Source organism: Ursus arctos, chromosome X (assembly GCF_023065955.2).
Source record: "Ursus arctos isolate Adak ecotype North America chromosome X, UrsArc2.0, whole genome shotgun sequence".
NCBI lineage: Eukaryota > Metazoa > Chordata > Mammalia > Carnivora > Ursidae > Ursus > Ursus arctos.
In genome coordinates, this window is record NC_079873.1 from 39,604,877 (window position 1) to 39,621,392 (window position 16,516).

General features: G+C 50.7%; 1 protein-coding gene across 7 annotated transcripts; it reads left to right on the plus strand.

Annotated features, from left to right (window-relative positions):
- The first annotated feature begins 207 nt into the window (after positions 1-207).
- USP11 (ubiquitin specific peptidase 11) lies at positions 208-16,222 on the plus strand. 7 transcript variants are annotated; one of them, XM_044389377.3, is made up of 22 exons: positions 1,109-1,241; positions 3,590-3,645; positions 8,014-8,123; positions 8,300-8,430; positions 8,696-8,813; positions 9,174-9,319; positions 9,441-9,502; positions 9,628-9,727; positions 10,097-10,270; positions 10,367-10,525; positions 10,765-10,989; positions 11,125-11,208; positions 11,316-11,410; positions 12,356-12,562; positions 13,230-13,282; positions 13,457-13,714; positions 13,788-13,858; positions 14,136-14,248; positions 14,994-15,143; positions 15,221-15,336; positions 15,523-15,611; positions 15,700-16,222. In XM_044389377.3, the coding sequence occupies exons 1-22, from the start codon at positions 1,167-1,169 to the stop codon at positions 15,835-15,837; spliced, it is 2,730 nt and encodes a 909-aa protein (XP_044245312.1). In that variant the 5' UTR covers positions 1,109-1,166; the 3' UTR covers positions 15,838-16,222. The 7 variants fall into 7 exon arrangements, with proteins under 7 accessions (XP_026369243.2, XP_044245311.1, XP_044245312.1 ...); XM_048213481.2 differs by having other exon boundaries at positions 13,457-13,699; XM_026513458.4 differs by lacking the exons at positions 1,109-1,241; positions 3,590-3,645 and adding an exon at positions 208-542 and having other exon boundaries at positions 13,457-13,699.
- The last annotated feature ends 294 nt before the right edge of the window (positions 16,223-16,516 follow it).

The window sequence follows — 16,516 nt, forward strand, 5'->3', positions numbered from 1 at the left end:
GAGCACGGGACCGAGAAAGCCCGTAACCTTTTTGTCCCTGAGCATTCCCCAAAATGTCCTCGTCCGTATCGGGGACCTCCGCCTCCACTTTTCCACACCACCTTCTGCCTAGACTCAACATGGCGTTAAAATCCGACAAGGCACCTTTGTCTTTCTTAGTTCCCAACTGTAGGTTTTACCCCGCCCATGGGCCGCAGAGATCACCGCCCACAGTCCGATGCCCGCCTAGCCCCTCCACGCGTCCGAGCGTGGGGTCCCTTTCCAAGATGGCAGTTGCCCCCTGGCTGTTTGGGGGGCTCTGTTTCCGTTTCCGGGACCAGAATCCGGAAGTGGCCGTTGAGGGGGCCTCTTCCTATATCTCCAGCTGCAGTAGCTGAGAGAGGAGGGCGAACGGTGATGGCGGCGGTCGCAGCGAATGTGGCGGCTGCGGCCGAGGACCGAGAGCCACAACGCGAAGCGGTGCCGGGCCTTGAGAGCCAGCGGCGCCAGATCGAGAACGGCGAGAGTGGGCGAGAGCGTCCACTGCGGGCCGGCGAAAGCTGGTGAGGCAGGGCTGCGAGCAGAGCCTCGACTGAAGGGACACAGTGGGGGCGTTGGCGACGGTGGGAGACGTGGCGGCCGAGGTCCGAAGAACTGCCGTGGGGGCGGGGGAGTGGCCTGCGGGACTGAGGAGGGGAGGGGCGGGGAAGTGCTTGTGAGTGGATCGCCTTGTCTGAGAAAGAGGCGGGGCGTGTGTGGTGGCGCCCGAGGCCTGAGAACAGGAGAGGGTTTGTTGTGGAGAGGCGGGGGGCGGGGCCTGAGAAGAAACGGCCATGGGGGTGGGGCCGGGCCTGCGTTGTGGAACTCGGAACCTGGGAAGGGGCGGTCTTGGCGGCAGAGCCCGAGGGGCGTGGTCTGCGTGGCGTTAAGTAGCATCTGGCGGCAGGGGCGGCCTGCGGTTGCTTGGCTCCTGAGAGCTAGGCAGAGCGGATGACGTCAGGCAGAAGAACGGAATCCGAGCCGTAGGGCTGTGGGCGGGAGGGAGGGAGGGAATCGGAGCCTGCGTAGTGGAGGGAGCTGGCGCCTGGGAACGAGGCTTGTGACGTGAGCCGAGGGGCGTGTCCTGAGGCCGAGGAAAGACTGCAGAGGGGAGGTGGTGCCTGTGAAGCAGAAAATGGCGCCTGCGAATGAGCAAAGTTTGTGACGCGGCGAGGTTTTTGCCTCTGGCCGAGGCCTTCTTCCCAGGACGGGAGAAAGTGCAGGTGATTGGCACGGGAGGGGCCTTCGATGTTACGTTTGTTTTCTGTTTTAGTACTGTTTTGTTTTTGTAATCAGGAGAAATAGCTATTTAAGAAAATGTCAATGCGTATCTTGATAAATCGGCTTGTTTTACTGATTTCTTGGCTAACCAGTGCTTGAAATGTACTGTTTCTGGGTTTATTTTATTTCTCGCTGTGTTGCATCTCATTTTTTAAATTGTGATATACGTAAGTCCTAAAAAGATTGCATAAAATGTTTACGTAGCCCAGGTTGATGGACATTCTGTAAAAAATAAACGGCCTGTGCTCTTCAAAAATTTCAAGGTCGTGAAAGACAAAAGATGAAGAACTGTTCCAGATTGAAGGAATTAATGGGATTTAAAGAGTCATGATAACTAAATGCAATGTGTGATCCTGGATTGGATCCTGGAGCAGAAAAAAAATAAATTGTTTTTAAAAATCAGGGTTTTTTCTCATAAAATTGATTTTCTCTTTTTTACTGTAAAAGATGTTGATAGGGAAATTGTTGAAATTTGACAGACTTGCAGCTTAGATATTAGTAGTGATCATCTCTTGCTTTGGATAATTGTTATTGTGGTTATGAAAGAGAGTACCTTTTTTTTAAGGGAATACATACCGAAAATTTTACGGATAAAGAACCATCGTGTAAGCCGCTCACTCGCAAGTGGTTGGAAAAATAGCGTATATAAAGATGTGTTTAAAGAAACGATCGGGCAAATGGCTAAAATGTTAAATTTGGGGAATCTGGATGAAGGGTATACGGGAATTCTTTATATTATTTTTGCAATTTTTCTGAGTCTATTTCAAAGTAAAGAAAATTAAAGAATAATAAAACAAAAATTTGTGAATTCACATTCAGGTTAAGATTCAGACCGTTAGCTTAAGAAATTCTGTGCCCCTCTCGGATGAAAATCCCTCTCTCTGCGCCACTATTATCCTGAATTTTTCAATTTGTTAACGTTTTTCCACTTCTGTATGCATCCCTAAATAGTATTTGTGGTCTAAGCTTTCATTTAATGGAGGATATATGTGAAATCATACTAGATGCGTACTGTGTGCTCTTCGCATCATATCTGGTGGTACACGGTATCCACATGACGTCATTGGTGACGTTAGCCTTGAGCATTTGGTGAAGGCGGTATCTGCCCTGTTTCTCCACTATAAAGGTACTATTTTTCTCTTTCTGTACACAGCAATTCTTTTAAAAACGTATTTATGTCCATCCATTCCTCAAAACGTTTTAACAGGTTCCCATCTTGTACAGTGTAAATGCTAAAATTCTTACAATGACTAGCAAGGCTGGTCCCCGGCTCTGATTGCTTCTCTGATCTCGCATCTGATTACCACCGCCGCCCCCCCTCAACTCTCTCCATCCGGCCATATTGGACTCTTGCTGTTCCTCAAACACCGCGGGCATGCTCTCGCCTGAGGGCTTTTCAGAGTGAGGTTTGCTCATTTTAGAGTTCTCTAATCACAATGCTAGTGAAATACATGTATCCCTGTTAACTGGAGAGTACAGAGACAAATTGAGATTCCCCAAATGGGGAATACAAAATCTTTTTTTTTTTTTAACTGTTGCGCTGTAGCTCTCCAGCAAGGAAAAACCTCATTCCATCCTGAAAATAAACAACAATAACTGGAACGTTTTTTATAGTTCATTTGGATGTGTTCAGACAGGGTTGGGGGCTTCCGTTCCTGCCGCATCCTGCCTTTACAGCCGCCTCGTGACAACACCCTTTAAAATTACCCCACGGGTACGGATTTCCTTTTGGGGTGTTGGAAATGGTTTGGAACTAGGTAGAGGTCGTGGTTGCACAACACTGTGAATGTATTAAATGCCACCGAACTGCTCACTTGAAAATGGTTACTTTTATGTGAATTTTTAAAATGATGTTCTGTCAATAAAAAAAAAAATTACGCCCCCAATGTTGGTTCAGTACTGAAGCCAGTTTATCTGTGCAATTGTGGCTGATACCCTGAAGCGTTTTTCTTTAACTCCATTTTTAAAATGCTTGTTGTCTACTTAGGTGAGAGCAAAGCATCTCAAGGTTCTTTAATTTGCTTTTCATTTTATACAGGTTTGCTGCAGTGGTCAGGAAATTTGTGTTTTCGAAGCATTTCGAAGTCATGGACTAAAATCCCCAAATCATGTATCTAATATCAATATTAATGTTTTGCACCTTCTTTTTGTCAGCTGGCAGATCTGGGCAAGGGCAAGTAATTTGTCCATCTGAACTGATTTAATTTCTAGGAGAAGCTTATATTTTAAGAGTAAATTCAAATCTATGATGGTATAGCTTCCTTGGCAAATTCCAGTTTTTCTTTTTAAGGATGAACCATCTACAACCATAATTAAATCAGGGAGAGTGGAAGAAGTCTCTAGAAGGTTCGTGCAGGGTGTGGGTAGTTTCCTAACAGGTAAGCAGGCAAGGGGTTCTTTGTTCAGGTAAAGGAAGGAGTGTGGCTGGGTTCAGTGTTGCAGAGTGGATAGTGATGTGTGAAGGGAAAGTGACAGTGTTCCATGAGAGGTTAAGGACTGGCCTAGAAATGTTGAGGCTTTTCTGTCAATGGAGAAGTCTGCATAGCACAGGGGACCACTAAGTGTAATGAAGACGCTAGAACTACATCAATTTTCACATGTTTGCTTGGTGATTGCTGCTATAGCCCAAATAAGGTGGATATGCCTTGACTTCTGGATCTAATGAAAGGCTGAAATGAACAGTAGGCCTCTAGCTATTCCCTTGTCATTGAGTCGGTCCCCCTAGTGCTTGTGAACCAGGGGGAGAGGGTTTGTGAGTTTAGAGTCCTGGACTGGGAAATCTTTTGGTAGATAGTAATTGCACCAGTCTTGTTGCTTGAACATGGGTATGCTTTTTAGCTTGAAAAATATGCAGTTATTGAAAGATATTTGCAATTTTAATTATAATTAATGTAATTAAGCTAGGAAGATAAACTTGCTTTTTGATGTGTCATTTTAAAAAAATACTAAGTTTGTTAAAGACTACACTTACCACGATGAGCACTGAGTAATGTATAGAATTGTTGATCACTATATTTCTCACCTGAAACTAACTCTGTGTTAACTATACTGGAATTATAATTAAAAACTTAGGGGCGCCTGGGTAGTTCAGTCGTTAAGCGGCTGCCTTCGGCTCAGGTCATGATTCCAGGGTCCTGGGATCCAGCCCCCGCCCTGCGTTGGTCAGGCTCCCTACTCAGCGGGAAGCCTGCTTCTCCCTCTCCCATTTCCCCTGCTTGTGATCCCTCTCTCTGTGTCAAATAAATAAATAAAATCTTTTTAAAAATTAAAAACTTAATAAAATTTAAAGAAAATATTAAGTTTGGAAAATGAAAGAGCTTTTATAAAAATTTTAAGTTCATTGAAATTTGGAGAATTTTAATTAAACCTAATTTTGCGTATTGCCATTCCTTTTATAGGGCAGAGGAGCAAATCTTTGTGTTATCTCCCAGACGTAGTTTAGCTATAAAAGAACATTTTAACAGTATTATTCTTCTGAATTGGAGAAAGACAAATGAAGAATAGTTGCTAGGGAAAAAAAGATATGAATTGAAGTAAGGACAAAAAAATACTTAGAGTCAACTTTGTAAAAACGCAGTGATAAATAACAAAGGTGATTAGAAGCCTAACTTCTTTGATGTCAGAAAACACCAAGAGTTAATAATTTGGTGATTTAAAAAAAAAAAAGGATCTTATAATCTACTCACAAAATAATGACATTTTACAGAAAAGGTCCAAATTCTAATTTTCCTCCTTTGGGTACATTACTGATGCAACAATTTATAGTAAAGGATTCATTTATGTACCTCTGTGTACATCTCTTTAGGCTTATACGGATATATAAACCATAAACTTAGAACACCATAATATTAAATTTACCATCTGAATAAGCTAACAAAGCTTTTAATAAACAAATAGGAAATCCTATCTCTTCATTTATATTTATATTTCTCTGTCTCTCTGATTATTGTATCTAGTATAATTGACCTGTTAATGTATATTGTTATCTTAATCAATATAACCAGTTTTCTTCAGACACGAGAGAAAACCAGAGGACAAAAAACATAGTTTAGTAATTTTTTTCCATAAGCACATATTTCATAAGCGTTTGAACAAATTTGAGGAAACACAAACATAAGTGATTTTAGCACGATGTGTTGTATTTCTATATACTAGCAGGAAGAAATTGGAAAATTAAAATTTAAATTTAAAAGAGACCATTTGTGATCGCATCCTCCCAAATCAAATCTAACAATGTGGGTGCTTCCCTATCAGACAATGACAACTGTCATGACTGCCATCTGGGCTGACAGATTATGAGACATCCCAATTTCAGAGATGTTAAACATTTTTAAAGTGTCCTTGAATTGAAGAAATCTGGTAGTCTTATTCTGTGAAAATTGGTGTAAAACTTCGGGCTCCTGTGAAGACTTTAGAAATTCAGGTTGTAGCCAGGTATGGGGGGTTTTGCTTGCCTCTGCAGAGTGATTTTGTTTTTTTAATTGAAGGTGTAGTTGATATACAGTGTTACATTAGTTTCAGGTGTATGCTACAGAATGATTTTAATGTTAATTTTCCTTAAAAATCTGCTTTTTTAAAAAAGATTTGATTTATTTATTTGACAGAGACCGTGAGAGAGGGAACACAAGCAGGGGGAGTGGGAGAGGGAGAAGCAGGCTTCCCACTGAGCAGGGAGCCCGATGCAGGGGGCTCGATCCCAGAACCCTGGGTTCATGACCTGAGCCAAAGGCAGATGCTTAACAACTGAGCCACCCGGGCGCCCCTAAAAATCTGCTCTAGAAAAAAAAAGTTGAGCAGTGCCTCCCCTTGCATTGAAAGTCCCAGTAACCCTAAAGGAGCTTTAGGGAAGAAATGAACCTCATAGACTGTCAGTGGAGACAGTGAAAGCCACGGGGGGTGAGGGGTGGGTTTGCAGGTATGAGTGGCGGAGGGGTAGGGGTCAGTGATGGCGCATTCAAGAAGAGTGATGGGCGATTTGTGGCATGCGCCACTGGGGCAGGGAGGGTGTGTGTTCTGGCATGAGTGACGTGCAGGGGGCTCAGTGCAGCAAAAACAAACGACGAAACCCCACTGAAATGTGTGCTTAGCCGGGTGACCCGTCACTATTGCGGGGTTTTCTAGCCCTCCATCCCCCCACCGCCCTCATCCTTTTATGAATACAGGAAAAGTTGCCATTTTAAAGAATCCCGTTGATAGGGTTAAATTGCTGGAACACTAATCACTACAGCGTGAGAGTAATATTTTAAAAAGTGTTTGTTTGAGGTGGTTAACTGTTTGGGACAGGGTCTTATGTGTCAGAAAATCCCATAGCAGAGCAGATGTGTGAGTGAGGGTGGGACCAGGGTTGTGCGTCTGTGTGTTATGTGAGCTTTGAGGCCCAAGTCCTGGGATTCAGACAGTAACTGCTAACATTCATTTAGCATTTTTACTCTATGTCAGGTCTTTTCCAGACTCGAGAATTGCTCGTGACACTTTACAGAGGCAGGCTTCAGCAGTCCTAAATATTTATCCTAGGTATCGTGCATATAAAAGTTTCTCTTTTAAAAGAGAGCTGGTCAAGCTGTACGTTTTAAAATGGTTAAAAAAAAATAAAATGGTTCAGATGGCAAATTTTACAGTACATGCTTTTTGCCACAGTTAAAAAAAAAAAAAAGAGGGATGCCTGGGTGGCTCAATTAAACGTCTGCCTTCTGCTCAAGTCATGATCCTGGGGTCCTGGGATCGAGCCCCGCTTCATCGGGCTCTTTGCTCAGCGGAGAACCTGTTCCTCCTTTTCCTCCCTGCTCTTGCTCTCTCTCACTATCTCTGTCTCTCTCTCAAATAAATAAATAAAATCTTAAAAAAAAAAACAAGCTAGTAACCATAAGCTCAGAGATCTATTATAAAGCCAAAATAAATCCTCAACACAAAAATGACGAAAAATGGTGAGATGCAGTCTTTGAAGGAAAACCTTATGATTCTTTTAGCATTTTATTTTATTTGATTTTTTAAAGATTTTATTTATTTATGTGACAGACAGCCAGCGAGAGAGGGAACACAAGCAGGGGGAGTGGGAGAGGAAGAAGCAGGCTCCCAGCAGAGGAGCCCGATGTGGGACCCGATCCCGGAACGCCGGGATCACGCCCTGACGCTCAACGACTGCGCTACCCAGGCACCCCTCTTTTAGCATTTTAAATTCTTCTCGGTTTCTGAGTAGGTTTCCAGAATTTAATAATTCATTTCTTACTCTTATATTTATATATCCTTTACAAACACTGCACACTTAATGAACGACCAAACCTTTATAACATTGGCTGTAAACAACGGATAATTTTCAGCCTGATTCTTTGTTCTATAATAAAACCTCATCCTGGCACTATGGGTGTGGGTTTGTGGTTTGTTTTGTTTGGGGTTTTGCCATTTTCTGGTTTTAATCCCATCTCTTTTAGTGTCTTAAGAAATTAGGTAATCTATTCAAACCTGAATTTCGCTAAATAAATTTTGCTTCTAATTATTTTTATATGATGATGAAGCTTTTTCTTCATATTGAATTCTGGGAGAGATTTCCCCTTTTTTTGAGATATAATTGACATACAATGTGGGATTAGTTTTAGTGTACGTGAAATTTGTCATGTTAACTTGCAGTGTGTTGATCCTTTTAGTCTAATAACCATGGGAAATGGTACCACTAACTCCAGGTAACCACGTGACACCCTTATTACCTGTCTGGTGCAGGTTCCTCGTGGAGCAGCACTGGTACAAACAGTGGGAAGTGTACGTGCAGGGAGGAGACCAGGACTCCGGCACCTTCCCTGGCTGCATCAATAATGCTGACCTCTTTGAAGGTACCAGGCCTCTCCCTCTCCACCCCAGCCAAGCCCTGGAGTTCCTGTCCCCTCTGTCCTTAAAACAAACGATCATAAGCCTCTTTACTGAGCTATGTCATTGGTGAGATGGCCAGAGTGACTTACCACTTTCCTTCCCTGATTCTTCCTTTGCCGCCATCCTCTGCCCCCGGCAGACCAGGTAAACTGGCGCCTCAAGAAGGGTCTGGTGGAAGGTGAGGACTATGTTCTGCTCCCAGCCGCTGCTTGGCATTGCCTGGTCGACTGGTATGGTCTAGAGCATGGCCAGCCACCCATTGAACGCAAGGTACAACAGATGGGGAGGGTGCTCAGGGTAGATTCTTGGGGGATGGGGTAGGAGAAAGGCCTTGTAGACCCCGGATGGGTCTGGACCGGTGTGTACACGGTGTAGATACACTTTGTCTGCACTCCTCTTCCCTCAAGTATCTCAGTGTGTCCCGGGTGTGTGTTCGTCTGTGTGCGTGCCGCTCTGGTCTCAGAGGTTGTCGCGCCTGTGTGTGTGTGTCTGTGCTATGTGGGTATGCCCATGTACGCACCCCTCCACCTTCCAGGTTGTGGAGCTGCCCAGCGTCCAGAAGGTCGAAGTGTACCCAGTAGAACTGCTGCTTGTCCGGCACAGTGATATGGACACACCTCACACTGCTCAATTCAGCCATACAGATTCTGTCGGTGAGTCTGAGGGTCACAGAGTGGGTTGGCCTTCCCACAGCTCCGTGACCCGAGAATGCCTGGGGTTTGGCTGTGGCCGACCGAGAAGGCATTGGTCAGACTTGGGAGGACCTGCAAGGCACTGGTCGAGTTGGGCAGAGGCGCTGAGGGGGTGCCCTGGAGTCCTGAGGGTACGCGAGCTGCACGCCAGCGGCTTCGATGGTACAGCAGAGGAGCCTTGCTGGGGGCCTCGGGCCCCGAGTGGGCGAGATCGCTCAGACCGAGTGCAGAGTCTGTGAGGATGAGTCGGGGCTGCTGCTGAGAGGGGTCAATCGTTCAGAGTCTCAGGAAGGCTTGAGTGTGCTCCGCCACCTTCCACAGATCTCGTTCTGCGCACCGCCCGAGAGCAGTTTCTGGTGAGCCCCCAGGAAGAGACACGCCTGTGGATCAAGAACGCAGAGGGCTCTTTTGAGAGATTGTGCAACACCCGCGTCACAGTGCTCGACGCTGCCCTCAAGAGTGGGCAGGTGAGGGTGGGGAGGACCCTCCTGCCCACCACACTGCTCTCGGGTTGGGGGAGTGACGGTGAGGTGCCTACAGGCCCTCCATGAGTGCCTTTCCTGCTTTTCTCTCTCTTCCTCGACCCAGGTGGTCATCATGGAGACCCGAAACAAGGATGGCACGTGGCCCAGTGCCCAGCCACAGGCCGTGTAAGCCCCTAGAGTGTCTGGCCCAGAGTGGGGTCCCCCCAGTAGGCAGGATAACTGAGTTCGTGAGCCCATTTCACCTGCACGTCATTGGCCTTCAGCTGACAAGAGCTTCCCCTCCGCCCTAGGAACACTGCGTTGGAGGAGGATGAGGAGTTCCAGGGCCAGCCAGGCATCTGTGGTCTCACCAACCTGGGCAACACGTGCTTCATGAACTCGGCCCTGCAGGTTGGGCGGGTAGAGCTGTGTCTGGCACAGCCGCAGGGGTGGGCTTCAAGTGACGAGCATTGGTGGGGGGGGGGGGCATTGCAGGGCATGGGGTCAGGTTGGAAGCTGGGGCCCCACAGGTCGGACTTGATGTGCCCACGGTCCTCCCTGAAACATTAGTACCATCTCCTTCCACTTGCCCCTGTTTTCTGGATTCTTCTGTCCTTTGTCACCACATTCTTCCTTTTCTCGAAATGCTGCCGCCTTTTCTCCCCCACCTTCTTGCCCCCCTTCTCTGTCCTTCCTCTTTGCTTCCTTCTCTCTGTCTCCACCGTGGTCACCCCTCTCGCCTCTCCTCTGCCTCACTTGGCTGGGCTCTGCCTCCTGCAGTGCCTCAGTAATGTGCCGCAGCTCACTGAGTACTTCCTCAAGAACCGCTACCTGGAGGAGCTCAACTTCTGCAACCCGCTGGGCATGAAGGGTGAGATTGCGGAGGCCTATGCTGACCTGGTGAAGCAGGCCTGGTCCGGCCACCACCGGTCCATCGTGCCTCATGTGTTCAAGGTGTGACTCAGGCCCGGGCTGCCCCCACCCACGCACCCCCCCCCCCCCCGCCGGCGCAGCTCCCTCTCGTTCTGACCGCCCTGCCCATCTTGTCAGACCAAGGTCGGCCACTTTGCGTCCCAGTTTCTGGGCTACCAGCAGCATGACTCACAGGAGCTGCTGTCGTTCCTCCTGGATGGGCTGCACGAGGACCTCAATCGTGTCAAGAAGAAGGAGTATGTGGAGCTGTGTGATGCTGCTGGGCGGCCAGATCAGGTGGGCACTTCTTCAGAGACCCCTATGCTGAGAGCTCCATTAAAACCACCAGGGCCTCTGCTTCAGGGATCCTCTGGCCTCTCTGGGGTACCCCACGCCCCACCTGACCTCCTCACCCAGTCTCCTGCCCAAATAAACCCCAAACAGATCATGGGCCCAGCCTCCATGCACATCCACCCCAGACTGTGGTTCCCCCTGCCCCGGGCAAGCCTTGTCACCCACCATGACACTGTCCACAGGAGGTCGCTCAGGAGGCCTGGCAGAACCACAAACGTCGGAACGATTCTGTGATTGTGGACACTTTCCACGGTCTCTTCAAGTCCACGCTGGTGTGCCCTGATTGTGGCAACGTGTCTGTGACCTTCGACCCCTTCTGCTACCTCAGCGTGCCACTGCCTGTCAGCCACAAGAGGGTCATGGAGGTCTTCTTTGTCTCCATGGACCCTCGCCGCAAGCCGGAGCAGGTACGGGGTCGTGGGGACGCGGGAACGCAACAAGGGATGTCGTCGGAGTGTGATTGCTCTGCCACACCTTCATGTTGCCCACACTGACTCACCACACGCCCTTCTGCTCTTCTGTGGATCCCGTGTCTCCCTCAGCATCGGCTCGTGGTCCCCAAGAAAGGCAAGATCTCGGATCTGTGTGTGGCTCTGGCCAAGCACACTGGCATGTCGCCTGAGAGGGTGAGGCTCTGCAGGCACAGGGCGGGTGGGATTTAGGGGCAGGGAGGCAGAGGGCCCCGGGGAGACCTTGCAGACTGACCAGCCTCCTCTCTGCCTTTCGTTCCCAGATGATGGTGGCTGATGTCTTCAGTCACCGCTTCTATAAGATCTACCAGCTAGAGGAGTCTCTGAGCAGCATCTTGGACCGAGACGATATTTTCATGTGAGTGAGGGACCAGGGGACGTAGGGGTTCCTCAGGAATCTCCTCCCCTTAACCAGCTTCGGCCTGACTGACAAGGCACCTCCCTTGTGCAGGGCTTCGGCCATGGGCCTTAGTAGGGCAGGGGGCTTGGGGCTGTCAGTGGAGTGGGCAAGACGTCCTTACACAGGGTGCCCTTGGGTGTTCTCCTTCTTGTTTCTTCCTCATTTTACTCAGCAGTCACTGAGTACCTCCTGTCTCCCAGGTGCTCGATCCTCGTTCCTTACTCCCGTTGCAGTCCTCAAAAACCAAAAGGGATTTTCGAAAGAGGGAACACTAAGATATTTTCTGAACATAAGGGTATTCAGAACAGATTTGAAATCTTTGGGTACCAGAAAGTACAGGGGCTCCTGGGTGGCTCAGTCGGTTAAGCATTTGATTTGGGCTCCGGTCCTGATCTCAGGGTTGTGAGATGGAGCCCCGCGTCGGGCTCTGTGCTCAGCAGGGCGTCTGCTTGAGATTCCTTCCCTCTGCCCCTCCCCCTACTTGCCCTTGTGTACTGGCTCGCTCTCTCTTGCTCTCTCTCCCGCTGTCTCTTGCTCTCTCAAATAAGTCTTTAATAAAAAAAATAATAAAAAATAAAAATAAAACAGAAAGTGCATCTTGAGTAGAGAAGGTCTTTTTAAACCAAGGAGGGTTTTCCAAAAGAAAATGGTTTTAAATCCCTTTGTCTCCAAAACTTTGTGTTGCCGTGCTCAGCGCTTTCTTACCACCAGAGTGCTTTGTAAAACATCACGCAAACAAAACGTTCTACCGTCTACCAGTCTGTAAAGCACAAAACACGGGGTGGCTCTTAAACCTTTCAAAAAACTATTTTCAGGCCGTGAGGGGTGAGTGGGTGGAGCCACTGGGGCAGAGTCCCCGAGTCCCTCTGGCGTGCCCTGATGAGGTGCGACCCGCCCCCACAGATACGAGGTGTCAGGCAGGTCTACTATTGGCGAGAACTCCAGGGAGGACGTCGTGCTTCCTATCTACCTGCGGGAGCGCACCCCAGCCCGGGACTACAACAACTCCTACTATGGCCTGATGCTCTTTGGGCACCCTCTCCTCGTGTCGGTGCCCCGTGACCGGCTCTCCTGGGACGCCCTCTATCACATCCTGCTCTACCGCCTCTCGTGAGTCTGCCTTTGGGGGGCAAGAGGGGAAGGTGGAGTCTGAACTCAGACCTGGGTGTCGAGCTGCTTGTTGCCACCCCCCTTCCACTTCCAAAAGACAGCCAAGCTTAACGTGGCCAGAGAGAAACTTGGAGGGTTTGTTTTTGTTTTTGTTTTTTTTCCTGGTCTGAACCTCTGGCTTTGCCACTGCCTCTCCTGGGTGTTGGGGATAACAGGGGTCAACAAAATGGACAAAATACACACAACTTTGTGTAGTCCTTGATGACCCTCTCCTTGGTGAGGCATGGTTATTTGGATTTTTACTAAGAGACTTCCATTGTACCGAAAATCCAGAGTCCTCAGCGAGGCAGACAGAGCAGTGTGCTCTCTGGCGTACTCTTGCCCTCATGTTGCACTAACAGGCCCATTGCTCAGAGGCCTGCCCTGATTTAAAGTGGCTCGTCGTACTTAAGGTCCATACTCTCAGCCACGGCTCACGAGACCCTACCTTGTCGAGCCAACTTTTCATGCGTTTCTGGGTCCTCTCCTGAGACCTTCCAGGCTCAGCATGAGCGACTGCTTGTGTGGGGGTTTGCTGAGGGTTTCCCATCAGAAGCAAAGTAGAATCCTGGGCCCTGGTGTCTCTGCCTTTGTGCCCCCCCAAGAGCCTCCCGTGCTCTCTCGGCAGGCGCTACGTGACCAGACCTAGCTCGGACGACGAAGATGACGGGGATGAGAAAGGTGAGGAGGAGGAAGGAGAGAGGATCCACAAGGATGACAGTCTGTACAGCTGCTCCAGGGCCCAAGGGAGGGGCGGGGGGGGGGCGGGGGGGCGGTCCGCCTGGATGCGCATTGCTGCTCAGCTGCTTGGGGCTCACACAGACCCGTGTCTGCTGCCCTCCCCTGTCCTAACAGACATGGAGGATAAGGACAACATCCCCAAGCCTGGACATGTGGCTGGGGGCAGCTCCCAAAATTCTGGGCCGGAGCAGGCGGGGCCTAGCTCCGGAGTCGCAGGCGGGAGCCGGGCCCCCGTGGACAACTCCCCTGGACCATCTCACTGGCCCCAGAGGGCGCGGCGCAAGCACCTCTTCACCCTGCAGACAGTGAACTCCAACGGGACCAGCGACCGCTCGACCTTCAACGAGGATACCCATGGTGTCTCCTTCAGCTGTGAGCCAGGGTTGGGAGGCGGGAGGGGGGTTTCCTTGGCAGCAGGGCCCATGACCACCTCCCTCGCCCCCAGCCCAGCCGTACATTGCCATCGACTGGGAGCCAGAGATGAAGAAGCGTTACTATGACGAGGTGGAGGCGGAGGTAAACGAGATCCCGGTTGCTTTTGCGCCCCTCCCCCACCGCCACACACACACACACACACACACACACACACACACACACACACACACACCTGCCCCCCTGCCCGCAACCCTTCACCCCCTGCCCCTCCCACCTCCTCCAAGCCATGACCACAGAGCTCCCAGGGCCTCAGATTCCTAGCTTTGGAGTGCACGCCCTTTGGCATGGGGCACGTGTCTTCTGCCTCGCTCCCTCGCACAAGCCATCCTCACTGCCGCCCATGTGCACCCTGGCCTAGGGCTACGTGAAGCACGACTGCGTCGGGTACGTGCTAAAGAAGGCTCCGGTGCGGCTGCAGGAATGCATTGAGCTCTTCACCACTGTCGAGACTCTGGAGAAGGAAAATCCCTGGTGAGGGACCAGAGTAGGGTCTCTGGGGGTGTAGTTGGGTGGGACGACCTGCCCAGATCCCTTCTACGTGTAAATAAATGTCCCTCGTCTGCGCCTCACTCGGACCCTTCCTGCCACTCTGGCCACCAACACCCAGGCTTAGTCCCACCTGAGAGCCTTTGCCTGTCTGTCCCTCCTTTCGGTCCGGTTATCTGCAGGACTGGACTCCCTTCATTTTGCTCAGGTCTCTTACCAAACGTCAGCTTATCAGAGATCTTCTCTTAGCGCCCTGTTAGGAGCCACTCCCGCCAAGCCATCCGTTCCTCCGTTCCCTCCCCAGGCTGGCTCTCTCCAGCCCAGCATGACTTCTTCCTAGCTCAGTAATACCACTTGGTGGCCTGTCCTAGATCCCCGTTTGCATCATTGTTTTTTTCCTTTAGAGTAAACCCTTGAGGGTGAAGACTTCAGTTTCTGCTGTGTCTCTTCTCGCTGATTATAATGGTGGGGGGGCGGGTGCAGTAAGTAGCAGGCGAGTGAGCGAGTGGGTCAAATGGAGAAGTGGAGGGACAGAGGCAGGCTCTAACACATGGACCAGAAACCAGAGCAAAACACACGTCCGTGTGAGAGCGTGCTAGTACCCGACGAACGACAGGATTTTCACACGTGAGGGGAGCCGAGCCGCTCTGAGGATGGCTGGGGCCCCGCGGAACCGAGCGCGCGGTGGGTGCCCGGCGAGCGCGCCTGCCGACTCGGCTCTCGTGTGCAGGTACTGCCCCACCTGCAAGCAGCAGCAGCTGGCCACCAAGAAGCTGGACCTGTGGACGCTGCCCGAGACGCTCATCATCCACCTGAAGCGCTTCTCCTACACCAAGTTCTCCCGCGAGAAGCTGGACACCCTTGTGGAGTTCCCCATCCGGTCCGCGCTGGGGCCAGAGCAGGGAGGGAGGCGGCGGGGAAGGGGTGCGCGGGGAGTAACCCTGTCCTGCCCCGCAGGGACCTGGACTTCTCCGAGTTTGTCATCAAGCCGCAGAACGAGTCCGCGCCAGAGCTGTACAAATACGATCTCATCGCGGTTTCCAACCATTATGGGGGCCTGCGTGACGGACACTGTATGTGCCAGGCTGTGGCAGGGCTGGCCCGGGGTCGGGGGGGGTGGTGGCAGGGGGCAGGATATCCCGTGTGTGACTGAGATGAGTGAGCCAGTGGCGAGGTCATCGTGGTGGGCGGAGTGGGAGGGAATTTGGGAAGCTCTGGGAGGCAGGGGAGTCGGTGTGGACAGCACCCCTCTCTCGCAGACACGACATTTGCCTGCAACAAGGACAGTGGCCAGTGGCACTACTTCGATGACAACAGCGTCTCACCTGTAACTGAGAACCAGATTGAGGTGGGATCTCCCTCCTCCCTGCTCCCCTTCTCCCGACCCCCACCCCGCAGCCAGCCGGTCCACACTGACTCCTGTCCTCTCCCTGCAGTCCAAGGCGGCCTATGTTCTCTTCTACCAACGCCAGGATGTGGCGCGTCGCCTGCAGCCCCAGCCTGGCTTATCTGACCCCCCAGCATCCCCTGCCTGTGGTTCCCCACCCAACTCTGAGTTCATGGATGTAAACTGAGGGGCCCCGGCCCTGCCGCAGGGAAGGAAGCCATCTCTGCTCTCTTCCTTCCCATACCCACCCCCTGCCCTCTTACCCGTGTTAGGCGCCCCCGTGCCAGGCATCACAGGCTTAGTCGTGGCTACTGTTTTCCTGTGCCGCTATATTGCTCTCTCCCGGGGAAGAAGAGGTTGTGTCTCCTCCCGGCAGTGTGTTCCCCGCCTGTGTTTGCCCCTTAGAGCATTAACCTTCCCTTCTATTCTCTATTTATGGTTGTCCCCTTCCCTCTGTCCTCAGCCTGGGCTGTTCTGAGGGGGTGGTGGTGGGGTGCACCTGGACACAGAGTGTATTTTCTTATCGAGCCCCTGTACCCTCCGCTGTGTATATATAAAGTGACAGTGTGTTCCTTGGCGGTGTGGCTTTTTTCCCCACGTCGTTCCTGCGCGCCGGTGGGGTGCCTGTGTGCGTATGTGCGCTCACTGAGTGCCCGGTGTGTGACGAGTGCTGCGCCGCGTGCTTGTCGAGCGCCATTGGGGGAGTTTTTAGCACCATCTGAACGCCAGACACGATTCTCAGCACTAACCGTGTGCCCGGGGTGTTCCAGAGCATTTTACACACTGACTCATAATCCTCACAACGGTCTCATGTGGGAGTTGTCATCTCCAGTTTCAGATGGGTAAACTGAGGTACAGAGATCAAG